We start from the raw sequence: 25,101 nt of genomic DNA on the forward strand, positions 1-25,101 counted from the left end.
CACTCAATTTCATAACGCCTAGAGGCAGATGATGTGAAATGTAGGCCTTCAAGTTACTTTTCACGAACGTTCCATGTGGATCTGGAGCAGATCCTGTATCTAAGGACCCGCTTCACAGGGAGTTTTTATCTCTCCGGGGTCAGAAGATACAGACCTCTAGACTTTCTGTCCCTTAACCCTGCAGGACGTGCTTTATTCCTGTGGTTCATGTGGTTTCTCTGCTCACGATGGCAGATTCTCCGCGTTTGCACCGCACAGCTGAAGCGCCCGTGCATCACCGATTCCTTGCACCGGAATTCCCTCTCTTTCTACACCGGAGCTTTGGATTGACTTAACCGGCTGTGTCTCCTCGGCTTCTCATCCCACACAGCTACAGTTGGCGGCTGAAAGCCATTTGATGGTTTGCCAGCTGGTCTGGGCGTCCATGAAAGAAACGGTCTCGAAGCGCGTCGGTCTGCAGCAGGGGTGAGTGCTCACTTTACGGCCTGAAACGCTGCCGTTATCCGTGAGCACTTTCAGGGCCAGGTCGTAGTTCTTACGGGCGCTCATGCATGTCCCCACGCAGTACTTAAACATCACGATCTCGTCCGAGTCGTAACCGAGGCCCAGATCACGCACCTTCATCTCCTTCTTCTCCAAACGACAGTCTTGGTTGCTCCGGCCTCGCGCGCGGTTGCGACGTTCCTTGCGGTTTTTAGGAGATTTCCGTGAACTGGAGGAGTTTGTAGAGGAGGATTGCCAGCGGACTCGATGACCCTCGCCTTCTTCGGCCAGCGACGGGTCTAAGGAGACAGAAAGCACAAGCTGATAGTAGAACTAGCCACAGCATGTGTGACCAAACATGAAGATTCTGTCATCATTACTTATTTTGTTACAAACCCGTATGTATTTCTTTCTTCATGGGTGACACAAAATGACATTATTAGAATATTTTGGCTGCTAAATTTGGTTTACTCAGTTCCAAAATGAAAAAAAGGACCATTGAAAATGTCATTAATTATGCAAGACTTAGTTCTGGTCCTTGAATCTGATTGGTCGAGCAGCTGAGTGCTAATATAACAGTCCAACATGACTGTTTGGCTCTTTCTGCAACTTTCATTTTGCAGGTTGGTTTAACTTATCAAATGTAGAAAAAGTTGGCATTACATCAAGAATTAAATAAAGTCAAATATTAGGCCATTTAGTTTGAGTTCACTCAAAATGGTTAACTCAATTTTTTGAGTTTTCTCAACTTAAACACAGATTATTATTTTTTTTTAAAGTGCAATAGGTGACGACAGGTGACATGAATCATTAATTCAATCAAATCAATAAAAAAATGCTGATTCATTCAGGAACTAAAAAAGTGACTGTCTTTATGAATGAGAAATTGAATCATTCATTCAACCAGTTGAATGGAAGTAACATTTGGTCACTATATACACAAGAGCCAATGATGTTTGATGTATTTACATAAAGCCTAATCTAATGGCAACATAATGGGTTTGACATCTACAGTGGAGAGCAATATTCTCAATGCATTTCTGCTCCTGTTCTATTATCAAATACACTTGCAAATGCATTAAGTTTGCATTGACTACTAATCATACCTGAGTGTTTTTTGTCAACTTGACAGCACCTGTCCTCATTCATTATATGGACCACAGTGGCTAGGCTTTTCTTTTATACACACACCCCAATAAATAAATCATCTTTTGTTCACCAGAAGATAGAAGTCATCCAGGCTTGGAATGACACTGGCATGAGTAAATGATTTTCAGGTGTACTATTTCTCCAGAGAATACAGCTTCTGGCACGTGGCTCTGATGCATTAAAATAGTCTCCATTCCTGGCAGCGCAAGGCATATCCGCCCACTGTAATGTAACACTGGCATTTAAAAAGGTGATAACACTAGTTGCCCTGGTTCACACCTCAACAGCTGATTGTGTAACGGCGCACGTCTCTCCAGCGAGATCACCGTACAGTGTGAAATTCCTCCTGCTGTTACTGACACTGCTCTGGACTATTGTTGTACTGTAACTCATGCAGGATTGAAAACATCCCACGACATGCCACATCATGTTTATAGAGTTTTGTTTAAAGATGAGGAGAACCTTAGAATATGATTCAAGCTTTCTCCAGGCGAAGATTGCCGTAATTAGCTTCTAAGGGAGCAATTTGCTGTGTCAAAACCTGCACAGAGGAGCTTTGGATTATTTAAAGAGGAACACACAATAGATAAGTGAGAGAGAGCTGAGATTATTCTATTGCATGCATGAGCTGGGGAAAACATGTCAAATGTACTGGGTGTGAAAACACATCAAATACAACATCTGTGTGTCTCAATAAAGAAATAATCCTCCCTCTTAAAGGTGAAGTGTGTAATTTTTTGTGATATTAAAATACTTTCTCTTATCCCAAGTAAATCAGACAGAAAATTACTCTACTACTTGATTGATATTGATACTTCCAGTAGGGGTTTTCTTAGGCTCTGTTTACAGCTGGTATTAAGATGTGTTTTGGTCGATCGGATCACAAGTGGACGAGGCTAAATACAGGTGTAAACAGGGTGTAAAATATTTTGAGCTCTTCCACTTTCCACCACTTCCAGAGGGAGTCGAAAAAACACATTTGACCGGATTGCTTTCGTAGTGTAAACGCTCATGTGATCGAATGTGTTCAAGCAGCCACAAAAGACCGTCTACTCTCCGTCTACTGAACTAATGCGTAAACATTATGGGAAGAGCTCTAGCCAGACGGGATTTAAACTTTGTCGGCTGAAGACCCAAGTTTGTTTTGAAGATGAAAAACGTACCAAGCACAATGTTCTCTCTCCATTCCTGATTTCTAACACACACTCACAGCGTTCGGCTGGTCTTGTGTCTGTCAGAGCAGAAACTAAAGCTGATGCTCTCCGTATGTTTTTCCGTCGTCTCCGGTCGCGTTCATATGTAAATTGCGTGAGTTTACTTTGTCCAATAGATCAAAATATCTGGAAAAAACCCATTCATTTACCCGCCCATAGACCCTCTCCTTGAAGAAATCAGGACAGAAGTGGTTGAAAGTGGACAAAAGAGACGGATTAAAACACCAGGTGTAAACGGGAATGTGTCTCCCTCGTCTACTTGTGATTCTATCGACCAAAACGCATCTTAGGCCCTGTTTACACCTTAACTAATATTACAGTCCAAACAAATATTTAAGCCCATTTTTAAGATTTACGAATTTCAATTGTAAAGTAAAATTCCATCAAATTGAGTAAAACATTTTGTATAAATCATAATGGAACAAGGGAATGGACCATTTCAGAGTATGCGATTCGTATTCGTATAGTTTAAATGTATGAATATGAATCATATAAACTAAAACGGTCCATTACCTTTTTCCATTGATACAAAATAATAAATGTTTTCTTTACCAATTTAAAAATCTTAATGGAATTTTATGCAATTGATATTCATAAATCTTGAAAAATGTTTTTTTTTTTTTTTTTTTTTTGTGAGTGTATATAATGCTTATCCAATCATAAGTTAAATGTCCATTTAAATATTACAAATGTCCAAAGAAAATTCTACACTACTGTTCAAAAGTTTAGGGTCATTAAATACTATTTAACGTTTTTATATAATTTTATTCAGCAAGGATGCATTAGAATGATCAAAAGTGACAGTGAAGACATTTATAATGTTACAAAAGATTTCTATTTTAAATAAATTAAGTTCTTTTGAACTTTCTGTTCATCAAAGAATCCTGAAATGAATCCTGTTTTCAACATTGATAATAATCAGAAATGTTTCTTCAAATCATCATATCAGAGTGATTTCTGAAGGATCATGTGACACTGAAGACTGGGGTAATGATGCTGAAAATTCAGCTTTGATCAAAGTAATAAATTACACTTTAATATGTATATTCACATAGTTATTTTAAATTGTAATAATATTTCACAATATTACTGTTTTACTGTATTTTTGATCAAATAGATGCAGAAGAGACAATTTGAGCTTTTTTTGTGTCCAGTCAGCATCCACTGAGAGCCGGGTGTTGGAGAATAAGGTCTAATTCAGTGGCTGAGAAATGGACAATATCACGGTTGATTTCCTCAGTGTAAACACTGTGACCATATAAAAACATTGTTCTGTTTGTTTGCCCAACATGTCAACTTGTGGCTCAACCAATGTTGATCATGTTTATCATATTGCACAAAACAATGTCTTCATGTTAGCATGGACATGTCAGCATCAATTGTCAGAAGATCCTTCGAGCTCATTAAAGAGAAAACAGGCAATCTCATTTAGGTCTGTATGTGTAGTGCATGTCCTCACAAGAGACACTCACGGTAAGTTTGCATTCCACTCGTGTTTCTGCATTATTATGGCACAGATTTTTTCCCCCCACTGAACATAAGAAAACAAATATACAATAATTTGCAAGGAATTCGCCTATAAGCAAGGTGAGAGCCGTTAGGGTTAGGGTCAAAGGATTAGGAGAACATCAAAGATTTTCTGTAGGAATGCAGAAAAGGTGTAGCCTACATGGTTACACTTTATATCAATGGTCTACTTTTGACATTCTATTAACTATAAGTAACTTTGCAACTCTCATTAAAGCATTAGACTGTTAGGTTCGGGTTAGTAGAATAAGTTGACGAGTAGTTGCAAAGTTACTCATAGATAGAAGAATGTCTAAAATGGTCCATCGAAATAAAGTGTTTCAGTGTACATAAACATTTCCATGTCACTTTTCACCCAAAATAAAAGAAGAAATCATATTTTGCATAAAGAATATGAAGCCTATTTATGACCACAAAGATATTAACCATTGTGACATTATCACCACATTTAAGCACATTTCATCTCCAAATTCTCATTACTGTAATGCAAAGTCTGAATGTTTAACTTCTTATTGTGTTCAAAATATTAAACTATTTTTTATTTATTCGTCTATAAATCACAATGCAGTCAAATCTATTTTTTATTTATTCGTCTATAAATCACAGTGCAGTCAAATCTATTTTTTATTTATTCGTCTATAAATCACAGTGCAGTCAAATCTATTTTTTTATTTATTCGTCTATAAATCACAATGCAGTCAAATCTATTTTTTTATTTATTCGTCTATAAATCACAACGCAGTCAAATCTATTTTTTATTTACAGTATTTGTCTATAAATCACAACGCAGTGAAATAAACTGAGTTTAAGCAAAACGTTTTTTTTCTTTTTCTTTTGAATTTGGGATGAAGTGTGATCAGATTTCGTGAGATTGGCCCAAGTGTTACAGACAACAGAAAGTGTAAACCAGACTTCCCAAAGGATTCAGTCCTCGGACAGGTTAGACAGACAATGTAATAGTAACTCAGTAAGAAGCCTGAGAAGACATGAAACAGAACAAGTCTTCTCAGACCGGCCTAATCGAGACGGCTTCCCATACGACAGTAAAGGCACAAAAGAAATCTCAGTTGTTTGTTCTAGCCAGCAATAAGAGTAAAATTAAGAGTTTTGTTTTAGTGTCAAAGTCTGGAATGAAAAGTCAGAGATCTCAATATGAGCACAAACATTTCTCATCAAATGCTGAATGATCTGCTATCCACATTCATTTTATAGATCAACACACTTACTGCATGCCAACTATTGACTCATTCGTGACTATTTCTATTTCTCCCAAGGAATTTTAAGGGAAGCATCTGAGACAAAGTTGGTAGTAAAATGAAACATTTATTAAGATAGATCTATGTTCAGTGCAACATCCACGAGCTTTAGAGAAACAGCAGCCTACACACTTCGTGACAACGTATAATTTTGAAATTGCTCACATCTATCATCACCAAGTGTAGTTGATGGCTTAATTTTACTGTGGATAAGGACCAAAAGTCTCCAATTTTAATAACAGGCTTTGCAACAACGTCAAAGGTGGATGAGGCTTGTAAATTCAAGTAGATAAAATGGGAAGGATGTCACAAGAGTCATATCTGTTCATTACTTGTGTTTGTTTTCTCTAACAGTGTTTTGTATGTTAAATTCGGTCCTTTAAAATGGTCATAAATTAGGATCATATTTGTGAATTCTGTCCTTTGGTTTAAAAGACAATATTCAGTAATATTATCGATTTAACTGCAAAGACACCATCGCATGAGAACTAGTAAGTAAGCCTGGTATTTGTTTGTTATGAATATTAACTCTTTCCCCGCCATTGACGGAAATTTCCGGCTTTCCATGTTTTCACTGTTATACAGTAGGGGGCGCAATGACACGCGAAGAAGAAAGCCGAAACAAGCGATGTTTCGTAAAATAACATGAAATGTCGACCCAGGATGAGATATAGGACTGTGAAGCTATAAAGGGTGTTGAAGGACTCAATCTACTACATCTGTGTTATGATCATCGTTCTGAATCCGATCAAATAGTCTGTGACAAAAATACTTTTTTTTTTCTCAAAATTGTGCTTTTTAAATTAAATTTAGCCACATGCAAGTGTTGAATAAAAAAAAGGAATGCATGAATCTAGAATAAAACATGCTTGTATATATAAAATGCTTTTTGTTTAAAAGCAGAGGTTCTGTTCTTTCTTTTTATATATTGCATGTTCAGATATTCATACAACAAAATATTCTGGGGGCAATGAAACTTTTGTGAAAAAGATCAAAAATGCTGGCAATGGCTGAAAACTATTTCACAAACGCCAGTGGGGAAAAAGTTAATAAATAAGTCGCTATAACAATATAAGTATCTGTGGCTAAAAGCATCAGCTAAATGCATAAATGTAAATAAAAACAATGTGACTTTTTGCATTTATCAGTATCATCATATATTTGTAATATCTGAAAAGAAAAATCTGAAGTTGGAAACACATATATTTTCGCCCAAGGGAAAGATTACCACTTCATATATATATATATAAAATAGTTCACTTCAAAATTTTAATTCTGTAATCATTTACTTACCCACAAGTTGTTTCAAACCTGTATGAGTTACAAACATTCTTCAAAATATCTTCCTTTTGTGTTCAGCAGAGGAAAGAAACTCATACAGGTTTGAAACAACTTGAGGGTGAATAAATGATGACAGAATTTAAATTTTTAAGTGAACTAATCCTTTAAGTAGAAAGCGTGCCAACTAGCCCCGGTTTCCCACACACTGTCTATAGTGTACTGACCGTGCAGTCCGGCCCATGGTGCTCTGCTCTGCCTCTCATCCAGGTCTTTCTGCAGGCCGGGACGTTCGGGACGGTTTGAAGAGGTTCTCGGCTTGCTAGGACGGGGTTCTTCTGTCTCCTTCTGCAGGAAATGTCCATCAACCAGACCCAGAAAACACACAAACACCAGCAGCATCACCTACAGGAACAACAGATGAAGTCAGCATCAAAACTGGCACAGCTCATATGAACTGAAAGAAAGCCAACAACACGTACAAAAACAAGAAATAACCTGTCCAGTACTCCTCCTCTGTGTTATATAAACCCTGAGTAAACTGATCCGTGATGTCCGATCGGCTTATTCACATGGATACGCTTCCCACCCCCAAACCTGAAGAACAGCAGATCTAAAACAGCCAACACTTCAGGCTCTTTAATTACTTAAGTAACACCCAACACCGTCGTGGATCCCGACGAGTAAATATTTCAGGATGACTTTAATGAATGAGTGTCTGTGGAGTGTCTGGCTGAAGAGATCCGATAAGCTGGAGTGAAAATGGACCGCGTTTGTCACACAAACTACTCCCGGCTGACACGCTCCTGACACGCTTGGTAATGTAGTACAGCAAGACCAAACAGGGATTGAGATGTTATGTCAGACAGCATCAAAGTGTGTGTTTATTTATTACATATTTAATGATTTGAGGAATGCTCACCTTCCAGTTTCTCAGGTGACATCGGGCCATGCAATGCTCCGGACTTCTCCACCCTTTGCCATCTAGAAAGCAAAAGAAAAGATTATTATTATTTTTTTATATGCAAATAATGCAAATATGAAAACACACCGGCACTAAAGAAGTAGTTCTTAAAGAAACAGTTATTTACAGCCAACATGAATGTTCAACTCTGAATATTATTTCATTGGTGGAAGGATCTCTGTAAACACTGCTTGTACAGAAAACAGCTGTGTAAGAGCTATCCAAAAACAGCAGCATATTTGACAGACATGATGGTGATGAATGAATGAATGAATGAATGAATGAATGAATGAATGAATGAATGAATGAATGAATGATGAATCACACACTTGTATTGTTCGTGGTCAAAAATGGGAGACTGATTTCATCTATTGGAAACGTTTGGTTCTGCTCCCAAACAAAATCTTATACTGAAAGCTAATTTCTGGAGAGTTCAACCTAAAATTGGGAACATGGCTTGTTTAGATCGATGGCTTTGATTTTATCACAGTTTTAGAGTAAAATGTGTTTTGGAAAATATATATTTCATATGAAAAATTTAAATTTAACAAAAATTGTTTTTTAAAACCTTTTTTCTCTTCAGTAATAATCTGCCAAGTATCGTCTTTTAAAATGAGACCAAACTTGCGTCTGTGCTAAATTCAAGATTTATGGCAGTTTAACTTGGAAATTTCATTTTCAGGTCCATGCTCAAAAAGAGAAGAAATGGATTATAACAACTGCATAAATATAATATAATACCATAAAATCCCCTTTAAAAAAAAAAAAAAAAAAAAATGATCAGACTAAAATATAATAGTCATTTAATTGAAATAAAAAAAATTACATGCGAACAGTACCAGAGGGTTAATATGTCACAAAATTAAAGTTATTTAGCCATTTTCTATATTGTCAAATTGTCCTCTGCTAAAGGCACAGATACACTTATATAGACGCACAAATAATATCAATAAGATTATATTATAAATAGATGTATAGATGCTAATTTGTGCTATGGACATTAATCAAATTATGTAGCCTAATGTGGAGACTTTAGAAATTACTTTTCTACTAATCCAGGATTTTTTTTAAAACGTTTTAAAAAATGATGATCAAATATGATGATCCCTTTGCAAAGAACAACTTTGATAAATATTTTGGTTACACTTTATTTAAATGTCCTTGTTACATATGTTACATGTACTGACCATAGTAATAACAGTAAATTATGCATAATTACATGCAAATAACCCTAAACCAAACCCTAATCCTAACCATTACCCTATAGTAAGCACATGTAGTTAATTAATATTACTCAGTATACTTCAATATATACCCCTTAAAATAAAGCGTAACCCTTTAGGTGACAGTTACATTGTACTTACTCTAATAAGTATTTTAAGTACTAAGTAATATTACTTTACACGTATACTATAGGGTTACAGTTAGGATTAGGGTTATTTGCATGTAATATGCATAATTTACTGTTATGACTACAGTAACTACATGTAGTAACGCGTAACTGTCATCTTAAAATGAAGTGTTACCCATATATTGTATTTTTTTTTTAAATAGTGTGTACAATAAAGACATTTATTAAGTCATTTTACTAAAGTAAAAAAAAAAAAATATATTAAATGTAAATAATTATTAATCTGCTTATACACACATTAAACATTTTTTACACTTTCTTTTCCCTGAAATGTTCTGCAGACGCTCTATGCTGACGCCCTTGGGTTTCCTGAAAACTCCTTAACTAAGCGATAGGACAATTTTCACCTAGCAACACCCTAGCAACCACACAGACCACCTTAGCAACGGTCTATCATCACCCTAGCTACTACCCAGTACACCTGGCAATGCCGTGGAAACCACTTGAATGTGCGGCACCATGTCTGCATGCATTCCGCCTAAATTCACATTATAGCATCATTAATCACATCGCTCAGAGCGTTTCCTTGACAACATGTATAAACATGCAGACCGTGAACTGCTCTCTCCTGCTGCACTGAAACTGCACACATTTAAAGGTTGCTGCTATTAAACGATTAAACAACACGATGTGATGTAAGTCGCAACACAATTCAGAGCTGACCTAGAGAGATGTTTTATCCGCAGTCTTAAATATCTGTTTTACAGCACTCTGCTGCTATGAATAACCCGAAGGCTGCAAGCTGTTGTGTGTGCACTGACACAGTCTGCAGAGTTTAGCAGGTTCAATGAGTGACACAAAAGTTAGAAGATTTAAAGCACTCACTGCAGCTCTTCAATTATAAACTACAAGCATATACAACAATTAAAGCTGAAGAGTGTAATGTCTGCACACTGATGTCACCAAATAACCAAATAGATAATCCTGCCCCAATGTCACGCCACCGGTTGAGCCGACGTTTTAAAGCATTGAAATGATAAGACATTTTGTCACTTTGAGTTTGTGAAGCATGAACATGTCTATAGTTATTGTGATTCTCTCCACCTGCTGACTTCATACATCCACTAAAAACACCAGCTGATTTAAAGACTGCAATAAAACAATGAAGAAAAGTGGCATTCGTCCTGCAGTATTTGATGCAGACCCTTTATCATCAAATGCATTGACATTCAGACCTTTTTAAGTGTCAAGTCAGAGTCCAAATAGTTTCTGGGGCCACTGTTTGGGCACAAGAATGTCATAGGTTGTACTGTATGTAATGTCTTTATGTATGTATGTGTGCATGTATGTATATAAATGTATTTATGCATGTATGCATGTGTATATGTATGTACGGAACATGGGTATGCATGTATTTATGTTCGTATGTATGCATGTGTGTATATCTATCTGTCTGTCTGTCTGTCTGTCTGTCTGTCTGTCTGTCTGTCTGTCTGTCTGTCTGTCTGTCTGTCTGTCTGTCTGTCTGTCTGTCTGTCTATCTATCTATCTATCTATCTATCTATCTATCTATCTATCTATCTGTCTAATTTAAAATTCATGACCTGAGGAGAGAAAAGAAAGGTCAACAACTAAACATTTGTGACAAAGCAGCAAATCACAAACACACACGCCTACACCCGATCGAAAGATGTAAATAAGTTTGAGATGATTCACCGTTGAGCAACTTCCTTTAACTTCAAATTAAGAAAGAACATCATTCATCAGTGCGGACGGTTGTCAAAACATGCAGTAAACCAATAAGGGTTTTGATGTGGCTCAATGTTGACTCAATGTATCTTTTAAAGAGATAAGAAACCTAAGTCAACATCCTCCTGGCATACATCAAACAGACCATGTACAAAGACAGACAGTGAAACTGATATGATAGTGTCTGGTTTCAAACAGACACACTGAGCTGCACGTGCCAACCAATCAGACTCCCCCAATAGAAATGACTGGAACAATAATGCTGCATTCATTTATCTCGGAGGACCAATGTTCGGTGCTGGAAATGACATCACACCTGAGTTAACCGCATTCCAGTACACAGGTCAGAAAACTAAAATGGCAAACCTTTGTTGTGCTTGCTCTTTCAGAAATACATAAAAAGCAGTATTTTGCTCAGATAATACCGAAGTATCACGTCCACAATTAGAGGTTGGATAGGATAGGACTGTGTGCACCACTGAGTCTACTGAGACACAGATAAACACAAGTGCTAATAAACAATATATTACCACTGTTTTACTACGGTTGATGCACTGAGCAGCTTTACGTCGTTCTGAAGTCGGGATTGTTGTGGTTCTCCCGAGTCTCCCAGTCGCAACTCTGACTTGACTTCAGTTAAAAGTTCCAACTCGGAACTAGGAATTTCCCACTTCCCAGGAAAGTAAAGATGACTTTAAAGTAAAGGAGCAAGTGTATTCATTTTGTAACATGTAAAACCAAAGGCAAATCTTGAACAAATCATAGACTGTAAAAAAATATGGACGTAGTGTCCGTGACGTCACCCGTAGGTTTCTGAAGAGTTTCTGAAGCCTAAAGTGGGCGTGGCCGACCGTCGCCATCTTGGCAGCGCGTCATTCACGAATTTATTTATTTTTACAGTCAGATATTTAGCTGAGGTAACGTGACGGCTAACAAACAGCAGACAAATGGCTAATGATGACTAATGACCACAGCAGCGGGAATCCACCTGTCACTCAAAAGTGGACACACCCTTAATTATGCAGAACTTCAAGGCTTAATATAATGTAAACGGATGAGTTATAAAAAAATTCACCCCCCTCACAGTTGTCATAAAGGGCAAAATTAGCTGTATAGACCAAAGCCACTTTTTGCACCAGGCTGTAAACATGTTTTTTTCTGCTGTAAAGTTGGGCATGTTAACATGGGGGAGATGCAGATTTGACTCACTTCTGCACCCAGCCTCAAGTGGCCAGTCGATGAATTGCCGTTTAATTCACTTCCATGTTGGTTTCAAAAGAGAGACAGGGAGGGTGCCGCTTGGAACAAATACACAACCATTTTTTTTTCTTTGCAAATAAATTAATGCTTTTATTCAGCAAGGATACATTAAATTGATCAAAAGGTTACAGTGAAGACATTTATAATGTTTCAAAAGATACAAAAGATTTACTTTAAATGCTGTTATTTTGAACTTTCAGTTCATCAAAGAATCCTGAAGAAAAAATGATCATGGTTTCCAGAAATATATGACTGTTTTCAACACTGATAATCATCAGAAATGTTTCTTGAGCAGCAAATCATCATATCAGAATCATGTGACACTGAAGACTGGAGTAATGATGCTGAAAATTCAGCTTTGATCACAGGAATAAATTAAAGTTTACAATATACTGAAATAGAAAGTAGTTATTTTAATTTGTAATAATATTTTACAGTATCAATGTTTTTACTGTATTTCTGATCAGGTGAGCAGAAGAGACTTCTTTCTAACACTCGTCTTGCACTGTTTGTGCTTCAGACATGAAAGAAACTTTCAGGGACAGGGACAGCGCTTTTTCTTTTAAAAAGAAACCCAAGGCATAGAGACCAGAATATCACAAAAACTCGAGGATGAACTCTTTTCACTTGCACCAACCACCTAGCAACCGCCCCGAACACCCTAGCAACCTCCCAGAATGAGCTAGTATCGACTGCATAGCAATGGCCTTGCATCACGGCGTCAGCTGTCCTCAGAAGTATCGTGAATAAGACAGACAGAGAGATGATCAGAGATGTACATTTTATACAAGCCCGTCTGTGAACTAAGAGAGATGAGCTGCTCTGGAAAGACAGTTTTGACAGAATTTAAACACGTTTCAGTTTCTGTAAATGAAGAGGCGTCTGTTTGGATTTTCTACTGAGAAACTTCTGTGTGAGCGTGACAGTGGAGAACCAGATGTCCACACACACACATCTAGCTCTCATCTCCTTGTGTATACAGATACACACATCTGTCCGCTCCATTAAGATAAATGAACCTGCTCGCTCACATGATGAATCAATAACAGTTTGCAAATAATAAAATCCAGCATGTGTGTGTGTGTGAAACAAATCAGATACACTTCTCAGCAGTGTGTGTTCATTCTCTGTGGGGTCCAAGCTGTCAGTTGGAGAAATGGGAGCCAGAGGAGAAAACTGGGGTGGGTAACGTGTGTTATTGGGAATGATGAAGACTGATATTGAGAGCTCAACTGAAGTGACAGGACAGACAGAGAAGGGGAGAAAGAGATGTATTCTGACAAGTGTTTGTATTATTTACCCAGATGACATACAGAACATTCCACATGGCTGAGTTTGCTGACTGAACCCAATGCATTTCCACTCTGCATACAAGCACAAACTGTGGCATATTGGTTCAAAGCTTACACAGAGCAACATTTTACTGCAATAAAATGTTGCTCTTTCATAGTTCAGTATACGCTAAAAGTCACAAATTTAGCTTTTTATGGTATAAATGATGGTAACACTTTATTTTACAGTGTCCTTGTAACATGTGTTACATGTACTTCCCATAGTAATAACAGTAAATTATGCATAATTACATGCAACTAACCCTCAACCAAATACTAATCCTCCCCTAACCCTATAGTAAGTACATGTAGTTCATTAATATTACTCAGTACTTCAATATATAATTACACTGTAACAGTGACACCTTAAAATAAAGTGTAACCTAAATGATTTATCTGATTTATCATTATTGTGCCTCGTAATCTTGAATAACTTCCTCTCCCTCTTGCATCTCTTCTCTTCTCTGGTGACGAGGGCGGGGCAACCTGTCACTCACATGAGAACAGCCAATAGCAAACCACAACCATCCAATCAATTCCTCAGGGACAAAATCAAGCCCCGCCCACATTTGTTCTTGTTCGAGAACCCGTTTCACTTGGGTATACGACACACACAATGGGAAGAATAGACTATGCAACTTCTGTTTCTATCAGTCTGCAGCTCTCGACTGCTCACCCACTTTATCTTTGTAACTTTAAATGCTGAGAAAGGAACTATACAGATGTAACAATTAATTTGTGCTGAGTTAAATGAAAGTATCCATTTTTTATTTTCTTCAAATTAGGAGAAATACATAAATGAGTCAATAGTTGATTTAAAGAGTATAGAGTAACAAATATTATTAATATTGTGTACGCATGCTCAGATAATTTGGTCTTGGAAGACTTTGATGAGTATTATGACTGGATAAGAGTTCCTGTCTGAAATCCTACATGTGAGATAATTGAGGGATTTTTTTCTCAGGAGAAAGCAAAGTCTGTTTTTATTGTTGTCCAAAACAAAAATTAACTGCAGTCTCATTTATATGAATGAATGAATGAGGCATTTAAATAGCGCTTTCATATACTACTGTACACCCAAAGCGCTTTACAATCATATCAGGGGATCTCTCCTCATCCACCACCAGTGTGAGCATCCACTGGGATGATGCGATAGCAGCCACAGTACGACGGCGCCAGTGCGCTCACACACACACACACACACACACACACGTCTGGTGCACTATCTTTGTGAGGACTCTCCATAGACGTAATGGTTTTTATACTGTACAAACTGTATATTCTATCCCCTTACACTGCCCCTATCCCTAAACCTACCCATCACAGGAGACATTCTGCATTTTTACATTTTCAAAAAAACTAATTCTGTATGATTTATAAGCTTTTGTACCCATGGGGACCTCAATTTAGGTCCCCACGGTGACACGAGTCCCCATGAGTCTGTGTGCATTCAGGTTTAAGTCCCCACCGGTGTAGAAAAACATGTCCACATACACACACACACACACACACACACACACACACACACACACACACACACACACACACCAGCTATATAGGTGGAGAGAGAGTGATAGAGCCTATTCAGTGGATGGGGATTATAAGGAGGCCATGGAGGGAATGTGGCCAGGACACCGGGGTTACACCCCTACTCTTTAAAAGCTCTAGCTTTACTTTATCTGACTTCTGGGAGGAACTGAAGGACACATGCAGGTTTCTTTTATAAGTCCTCCTGGAAACCAAGTCATGTTTACAAGGTTTTGAGGAGGAATTAATCACCAAACTGCCAACATTTTCCAGGTTAGCATACAATCTTAATGGGTTTTGTTCAAGGCGAATTAGTAGCAACTGTAAATTGATAATGAGCAAAAACTTTAGATGGACATCATTTTTGATCACAGAGTCCATAAACATTTTCTTTTGGTGTTTTCGGTGTTTGTTTTCTGCTGTGCAATTACTTGTTAATTTCTCCATCATGGTCTATTATTTTTCCCCACATAAACCTAAACAAACGCACCCATCAGTCAGACGTCTCTTCCTGTCTGTATATCGTGCACCAGACTCGGCTACACAAAACTACAGTATTGAACTTTATGTGAGAATCTGCCCCATAGTGTCCCTCTGCCCTGCTCTGGCCCCGGATAAGGTGTTTCTCATTATTGCACAACTAGGCTGTTCATTAGTGGAGCCTGTAATAAATTATCCAGCGGTGGACTGCCACGCGGTGACCGCGGCCCATAACTCTTCCTAACACCACAGCACTCCCGTGTCCCGTGTGATCGCCTGACACTCATGTTCTCATTGCTCTCAGAGTCATGAAACCTACACTTGCTATGTAGTCCAAAACTGAAAACACACCTGACACTGAAAACACACCTGAGCTATTCAAACACCAACAGTTTACATGGAAAAATCTATGGGTGCAAAATGTGAAACTAAACTATGCAATTGTATCACTCTCAGAAAAAAAAAAGTTCAGTGAGGTTCTATAGAACTCTAGGTATCTTGACTCTATTTAAAAAAAAAAAAAAAACTTTATGCTAGAAAGGTTCTAAAAGTGAAATGTGTTAAATAATACTTTCATGTTTAAAGTTTTCTTTTTCTGGTGATAAAGTATATTTAAAAGCTGCTTAATTCATACATTTGAATTGAAATTAAAAATGAATCAAAACTAAATTACAACTAAATCCATAAAATTCCCAATGATGGGAACCGCTAAAAGGTTATATATGAAGCGCCTGCAGAAACCGTACATCGAGTGTTAGGGGAGCAAAATATATTTTATCTTTAAAAGAGGAGGAGAAAACACTTCCTGTGCATCAGTTTCTTTAGTTGTCCAATCAAACTCTGCATTTAGCACATTATTAATATGAAAACATTTTAAATAATTTATTTTATAATATAATTTTATATATAAATTATAATTATATATATTTGAATTATTTTATATTATATTAACTATTTAATTTATTATTATTATTATTTAAAGCTATTTTATAAAAGTTATAAATAATTAACTATATTAATTAATTATTATAACTCAGTATTGGATTTTAAGGACATCTTGGTTAATTTTTTAACAAAAGAAAAACAAAAAAAACAAGTAAAATCTGGTTCCTGGAGCAAAAGCAGTTGAGAACCACTATATGAGCCACTAACACAGTATTAAAGTAAACAGTGTCTCGGTGGAAACTCTCAGTGGAAGCAATTCTCCAACAACAGACAGTTCAGAAGTGATTAAGCGGTATTACAGCTTTCAGCAGACAGTAACACTGAAAGGGCTGGGTGCTTGCATTAGTGTCTCTTAAAGCAGGTGTGATTCAGGCACTTGAGCGTTAAGTGTCAGCACACCCAGTTTATCAACGGACCACGCTAAAGACATTTCCTCATGAATGCATGGCAGATCATAACTAAAGAGACCCACCTATGATAATACAGGGGATCCACGAAACTCGATCAGCGCGTAAAGCACATCATCATCATCATGAAGCACATCATCTGTGCATCTTAAAAAAGAGCAAACCAGTGACTCAGCATTGCTACTCTCACCATGATATAACAAATAACCTGAGAGAAAGGAATTGCCTTAGTCACATAAAACCTTGCCAACATACAAATAAATGAATAATTTTGATCCGAGGATTACAGGATACCAGGGAGTAGCCTGCAGTCAGTTTGGAAGTGTTTGCGATCTGATACTGAACTGCAATATTACCTGCTCAACAAACACTCATCCAGATGGGTGGAATATACTGTAGGAAGCTCCATATGGGACTGGTTCTGTAAGAATCTCTGCGCATTCCTATCAAAATCTTTTAAAAAGATACTTACAAGGCTGTTCATTTGTTCCAGCAGAACATATAAAAATGGAAAACAATCAATGCACCTGGACCAGAAGTGCCATCACATTCATATAGATCTTACAACTGAGAATTTGTAATTACAGTATAGCCAAGAAGATCTTCATAGTCAAATATAAGACTGAGAAATGAGAAAACAGTCCTGGGATTCTCCCGGATTTCATCCCTTCCAGACAGGAAAACAGCTCTTTTACTGTCAGTCCCATAATCAATCATCAGATGAGTCCGCAGAGAAGAAGCTTGTCAAATAAGCACAGGAATACACTTAATGAAGTATTCTGAGGTACATTTTCAACATGTTAGTAAGAGATTGAGCAGTTAAGCAGCTTTTATTTTGCTTTCATTTTCAGGGATCAACCACCTTTCAACAGATCCAAGAATAACTGATGCATTTATGTGGTTTTAAAAAGGAAATATTAAAGGGAAAGGGAAAATTGTTAAATTTGACTCCTGCTATTTTTTTTTTAAGCTACACGTTATATTTACAGTGAAAAATGAGACAAAAAATAGATATAATTTGAATCTAATATTCTGTGATGAAAAATTATTTCTGAATCTTATGCTTTTGGGGATCAGCAACACAAAAGCAATAAATTACATTAAGTGAGTTTATTAGATTTTCATATAAATAAATATATATCGGAAATAAGCCAAATGACATGCATTTTCTCTGATAAGGGCCACAATTAGAAAGTAGCCTAAGAAAGATTGTCAACATAAATGTATATAATATAAATATAGACAAATTGTTATTTAAATACAATTAATGTAAATATAATATAAATGTAGTCATTATGCTAATAAAATTGTGCCAAGATGCGAATTTTATACCAATATGCTGTATTATAACATGATTCAAATTAAATAATAAAGATGTTAAGAAAAAAATATAAGAAAAGAAAAAGAAATATATAAACCTACCGTTTCTGTCCTGATCGACCTCTCCTGTCATGGACTTGAGTGAAATGAATTAAGAAACTGATAAGTGAAAATAATCCACAGATAATGAAAAAGTATTCCTTAAAATGTTTCCTCTCGACCTCTCCTTGTAGTGATGATGCATAATTCTGAACATCCACGTTTTCACATAAAACTGTCCAGAGCGACCAGAAACTAGGGTAGTTTTGACTGACACAGATGCGTCTAAAACGCAAGATCGGACGCGTCCACGTCCAGGACAGGACAGTTCCTCACGAGACGCTCTCTACTCTAAACGCAGGAGCCAGTGCCAAAATCAAGTCCCATAAACACATGAGAGTTTTCAACCCCTGAGGTGTCAAATTCCAGCCCCTATCACATGATACTCTACAAGCGAGCGAGCGACGCGACGCGACAAACTCCAGCGATCCCATGATAATCCACGAAGCTGTAGCGCAAGAGAGCGCGTCGCGCGCCGCAGATTATAATGGGAGCGTTCTGATTGGCCGATTGGCTGCCTACGTCGGAAGTCCATCTCTTGCACTGGAGAACTCTTGGTTGATTATATTAAGTACATTGTTGGAAATGTTCTAGATTTTGTAAGAGATGCGTGTTTGCACTATTGTAATTTTTTCTTGAATAATAATAATAATAAATAAAAAAACCTCTTCGTTGATTATAATGAGTTGTAATGGAGGGAAAGAGGAAAGCTCAGGTAACGCGCTCACTCACCTGCTCCTCGAGATACACTGCAGGATTCAGAGATCAGCATTTCTCTCACCACAGCTTCAACTATCAAACACCCTACTCTATTCTACGAGTTTACTTGATAATATAGTATAAACACGAGATTCAGAAGAAAATGTGAATTTCCCAGTACAGTCTTAAAAATCAAGGTTCTTAATTGGCATTTATGGTTCCATAGGAACCTTGGAAACTTTCCATCGCACAAACGGTTATTTACAGTGAGAATGTGCTTAAGATTTTTAGAATGTTCAATTCTTCACACTAAAAAATGGTTCTTTTTAGAACTCTTCACTGAAAGGTTCTTTGTTGAACCAAAAGCCTCTTTTGGAACCTTTATTTTTAAGAGTGTACATTTCTATGCATAGAGTTACTGATGTAGGTAGGCTAATAGTCAAAACAACAAACCCACAATTCTGATGTAAAATTATTATTATTATTTTTTCTTTTTATATTTGTAAGTCTATTTTGTCCTTATGTGCCACATTTCAATACTTGGTTTTTGTTCAAAACAATAACCCCAAATATGTGAAATACTAATAGTGATGCTTGCTTTAGCTAACCATTAATACACAATCACACTAGATTGTAGCTCAAAGTGCTTTATAAACAAGGGGAAATTCATTCAAAATAAATAATAAAATTACCAAGTAATAGTGCATGTAATAGTACGACCTATAAGAATTAAGATTGCATACAGCTCTTAAGTTTCACCTCCATTCACTTTCAATAAATAAATAATGTATGTTTCAATTTGGCATGTAAGATACACAGCCAATGGGCAGTGCTCTATTTAAAGACCAAGAGAACATTAAAATCATTGATATATTAAATAAACAATAATGAGACGTTCTGATTTTAAGGTTAAATACCAAACACTGTGCGACTTTCTGGCTCAATCAGAAACTGCATTCTTGCCTGTGATCGCCTCACTTCACGGCTCGAACAGAAATCAGCACGCTAGATATCAACACCAGATTTATGACTAATAGAATAACTGACAGGTTAGCAATAGCAAACAACACTTTCCCACAATGCAGAGGCGGGATTTCAGTACGGCTGAGTTTATCAAGATTGGCCGCGGCTCAAGCTCTTCTGCGCCGGATTTTGAGCTGCTCTCAGACGGTGTGTGTGTGTGTGTTTCTGAAGCAAATGCCCATGCCATCTGAAACAGACAGAGAAAGAGGATTAAAATGCCTTCCTCGGGCAGTGCAGGTGGAGCTTGACCTGATGTCTCCCTGGAAAACCCGTGGCAGGGTGTAAACTTAGTGGTTACAGATCTGGACGGCTGCTAATCCAGAGGCTGCAGGTTCAAACCGTGGAAGAGGTGATTTATGAACTACTAAAGCTGGCACAAAGAGACTTAAACTCTAATCTGGGCAAATGTCCTTTTAGTACAAATGCATAATAGATTGCTTTGGATAAAGTCATTGCTCTGTGAATAACAAGCATTAAATGTGTGCTGTCTGCCCATGTAAAACTCCCACCATGATGCCAGGATGATCCTATGTGGTTGTTATTGTCTTCTGAGAGGTTGCTATAGGGAATCCAGAAAGTAAGTACATTCAAATCTCCATGATTGAACCGGCACAACTATTATTCCCAGAGGAACGTCGTCGCCAACAATTTCAAACTAGAAGACTGTTAGAACCCTAGAGACAAGACAGACACATTCTTAAGATGGACACATTGTGTCCTGCGCTGCACTGCGCACACACACACACCACAGAAAACTTTCTGCAATGTTACATTTTCAAAAAACATTATTCTGTATGATTTATAGGCTGTTTTCCTCATAGGGAACAAAACATGTCCACACAAGGACAAGGACTTTGGATATTGCCATCTTTGTGGGGACATTTCGACCCCCCCCCCCACACACACACCACGACACTCACACACAGTCACACACACCCCCTCAGCTTTAAGCAAACAAGAAAGAGCCCACCTGCTCGGACTAAAGTGACAAACCCTGCCCTCACACACACACACACACACACACACTATTATATCTGCACTTTTTGTTATGCTTACGGTCAGTAGTTTTTCACAGTGCTTATTACGTAAATTGTCATTTATCAATTTTTAATTCTCTCATGTATTATATTTCCTCTCTAATTTTGTTGGTTTATTGTATTATTCCGTGTGTATATTATGTAAATTGTCAACTTGGTTTATAATATATATTTAGTTATACTATTATTAAACAATACTGTATATATCATTTAAGTTGCTGTACAATCATCTTGGATGTTTAAGTTATTTCAACTTAAATGACATTAAACTGAGTTGAATCCTGTATATCATATATCATTTTATTTTGATGAGTTTGATGAGATGTAAACATGTTTTCATAAGTGTACATGACAAAGTATGTCATTTGTGCTGCAGGATCTTCAACTTTGCATTAATTGTGATTTTTAGTGAATGTATGAAGTCATTTCTCTTCAAGTCCGCACATAATTTGAATGTCTCGATACATACAAATGAACATGTTGAACAGTACAGCTAAACTTCTTTTCTAGAAATGGTTCGCATGAAGAGTTTGGCGTCATCATTCTTTTAAATAAATGTAACTTGGTTTGATACTGATATGTAATGCAAAGACATTTATACTTGTTAATTAAGGCATAAATTGTAATGTGTCTGTAAAGCTGCTTTGAAATGATGTGTATTGTGAAAAGCGCTATACAAATAAACGTGAATTGAATTGAATAACTTGAGCGCTAATCAAACGCAGTAACTCAAGTCGCTTTGAATGAAAAGCAGCTGCTAAAACGCAACAAAGTACATTTCACACTGCATTTTTCCCAAGCGCTGTCTCTAACAATAAAGCAGGCCGTGAAAACCGACTAATGACGAATACGGTTTTATTTCGATACTCATTTACTCCAGTCGGCTTCTGTCAAAGTGATATATATTCGGGGATACGTTCTTCAGCTGCGAAAACACAGCACTTTGCTTGTAACATCTTACAGTGTGAGGGAAACTGTGTCCCCGTAGTGTGATCACAGAGCCCAAGCTGACCTGCGTTCAGACAGATGTGATGGAGTTCGCTCAGGAAGCCAGACTGCATGTTTGCACTATTCCGGCTACACAAAATTCTCCTAAAAAAAAAAAACTCTAGTCTGGATAACATCAAACTAATTAAAGCAAAAAGCGTGCTGTTTTTCCACAAGAAAGTCCTTAGATTGGGTATATTTTGACAAAGTGTGCCAACATTAGGAGCCAGAATTTTACACTCTTTTTACTCTTGTGACCTGATATTTAATCAGGGCAATGAAAGAATAATTTACATTAATAAATGGCTGGGGAAATAAATAAGCTATGAAATATGCAGCGTCTGAGCCAGTATGAAATTGCATTTGTTGACCAGCGCCATCAATCTAACGCACACGGCACTCTTAGAAGAAAAGGTTCTATAGGGAACCGTAAAGGGTTCCGTCAGGCGCTTCATATATAGAAACCTTTAGTGGTTCCCATCATGGCATCATTTTATGGATTTAGTTAAACCCATTAAACATGAAAGCGTTTTGTAGTCATTTTTTTCCTTATACACTCTAACAATGCTAGGCTCAGCCTGTTGGGTTATTTTATTGGGTTATGTGTAATATTTTTAACCAGCTGCTGGGTCATTTTTAACGTAAATACAAATGATGAACCCCCTCACATCCCTACCCAGTGCTGGGTCAGTGTAACCCAATGTTGGGAAGTCTGTGCCAATTGGATACATCTGTCAACTGTTTTTTGATGTAACTTTTCAGACATGAATATATAAGAATATTATGATAAGATTGTAATTTAAATAACCTGATATCAGGTTTCTTTCCACAGATCCCCATTGCTGCCCCTGTCACGTCCTAAAATGTTTACTAAATGACTTTTTGAGTATTTTATGTCTGTAAAAGACTGACATAATGTCTTATTTAAAATGAAAAACCTTCAATATCAGGTTGACTGACCCAGCACTGTCAAAAAACAACCCAGCAAATGGGTTAATCAATATATAAAAGCCAATTCACTTGGTCAAAACAACCCAGCATGCGTTCTGTCCAGTATTAACCCAGCGCTGGGTTGCCAAATAACCCAGAAATGGTTGTTTTTAACCCAGTGTATAGAACATTTCTGTTTTTAAGGGGTTCTTTAAAATTGAGTCAAAAACCCTAGGGTTCTATATAGAACCCCAATAAAACATTTTTTCCATGGTTAGAGGAGGTCTATAGTACCTGGAAAGAGCTCTCCGCTCCCGTTCCCATCTCAATGATGCGCAGGACCTGTGGGAAGACATCACAATGCAAAATTACATTTGAGGGTGGCATTTAAGACAGTGTCTAAACTGTCTATGTTGGTGACCCCAGAGCCTGACCTTTGCCCCGAGTCCCTCTCTCTTTCATGTGTGTCCTGACGTCCCGCTGAGATCGGCTCTGATGTCTATTGTGAGGAACGGGTCTGCGATCATCACTGGTTGACCTCCTGGACTCTGGATGAGGAAGAGAACTGGGTGGTCACTTCGGTCCAGGGCTTCAGGATCAGACTCCTGTGGTTCAGGTCAAGCTGGGAAATCTAAGCCTGACTATATAGTGAGTTACTATTAAGTTGATCGCATTGAGAGACTACTGGTGTCAACACGACGGCTTACGATGCTTTTGAGGAACGCAGCGCTGGTCAGTAAAGTTACAGCACACGTCTCCTCAACAACACACACACGACTCGAGGAATCATCACAAATGCTGGAGGACCAATTACACACCAAAGTTTAAAACTTAGACTTATGGGTTTGATCCAGTGTTGTTTTAGTATAATTCAGATACAATTATAGTATTTATTCATTTTTTTTTTTTTTATAATTTCTGTTTTCATTTTAATTTTAGATGAAGTTTTAGTATTTTTTTGTTGTTTTTTGTGTCATTTTCATTCGTTTTAAAAAAATGTCTATATAGATTTTATTTTTATTTTAGTTTAATTCAATTTAGTATATCAGGTTAAACGATATATTGCCTTGGCAGTAAACTAATCTTTTATTTGATTTCAGTTAGTTTGAGGATAAAAGGAAAATGTTTTTATGGTTTTAGTTTTAGTTAACTAATAACCTTGGATTGAACAAAGTACACTATACCAGTCGAAAGTTTTGAGTCAGTAAGAAATAAGAAGAATATAATAATCATATAATGGTAAAAAAAGTTTCTTGAGCAGCAAATCATCATATTAGTATGATTTCTGAAGTATCATGTGACACTGAAGACTGGAGTAATGATGCTGAAAATTCAGCTTTAATCACAGGAATAAATTACACTTTACAAAATATTCACAAAGAAAACAGTTATTTTAGTTTGTAATAATATTTCACGATATTACTGTTTTGCTGTTTAGCCTCAGTCAGCATAAAAGACACAAAAACGTAAACTTTTGAACAGTATTGTGTCAAAATATGAGCAAGTCTCTAAGCAAACACCACTAATAATGTTAATAAAAGCACAAATCAAAAACATCTAGTTCATCACAGGCTGTGAATGAAATGCGAGGGTAATATCGCTACAAAACCTTCATTCGAATACAGGCCGTAAACCAGCAGCGGAAAGAGAAATACTCAAGGAATAGATGTTCACGTTGGAAAACAGCACACGCTGAGCTCTTTCACACAAAATGTAAACTAACACGATATAGCAAACAAGGCTAGAGTTTATATTTAGTGCGTCCAGCCAGAGAATGTAGCAGCACATAGAGAGGATGCTTGACACTGAGGTAAACACACACACACACACACACACACACACACACACACGCACATGCTTGGCTTCCCAGAAGAGCCTCAAACTCTACCTTTATCTTCTCATTTCTTCCTGATCAGATCCTCCCCTCTCTCGAGGTACGAGGTGCTTTTACAGGGAACATTCTGAGACGGTTAAACTCCATTAAGACGCATCTGAGGACGTGAGCCCTGAAAACCGAATCACAGGAACTAGAGTGATATGAAAATTGAGTAAATGAGTTATATTTTAAATAAATACAGACAGACA

The 25,101-nt window shown here is 37.2% G+C and overlaps 1 protein-coding gene across 1 annotated transcript; it reads right to left on the reverse strand.

Annotated features, from left to right (window-relative positions):
- Nucleotides 1-145: 145 nt before the first annotated feature.
- On the reverse strand, nt 146-23,518 carry artn (artemin). The gene is made up of 5 exons (XM_081380426.1): nt 23,451-23,518; nt 23,311-23,358; nt 7,830-7,891; nt 7,135-7,312; nt 146-782 (listed from the first exon to the last, which is right to left on the reverse strand). Exons 3-5 carry the CDS (start codon nt 7,857-7,859, stop codon nt 358-360), a joined length of 633 nt encoding a protein of 210 aa, XP_081236552.1. The 5' UTR covers nt 7,860-7,891; nt 23,311-23,358; nt 23,451-23,518; the 3' UTR covers nt 146-357.
- Nucleotides 23,519-25,101: the final 1,583 nt, after the last annotated feature.

This window comes from Scardinius erythrophthalmus (genome assembly GCF_964197995.2).
Source record: "Scardinius erythrophthalmus genome assembly, chromosome: 12".
Lineage (NCBI taxonomy): Eukaryota > Metazoa > Chordata > Actinopteri > Cypriniformes > Leuciscidae > Scardinius > Scardinius erythrophthalmus.

Coding starts and splice junctions, on each gene's coding strand:
- artn (XM_081380426.1), bottom strand. CDS start 7,859: ATGGCCCGATGTCACCTGAGAAACTGGAAG. Junction 7,313..7,829: donor GTCACCTGAGAAACTGGAAG/GTGAGCATTCCT, acceptor TTGTTCCTGTAG/GTGATGCTGCTGGTGTTTGT. Junction 783..7,134: donor ACCATGGGCCGGACTGCACG/GTCAGTACACTA, acceptor CTGTCTCCTTAG/ACCCGTCGCTGGCCGAAGAA.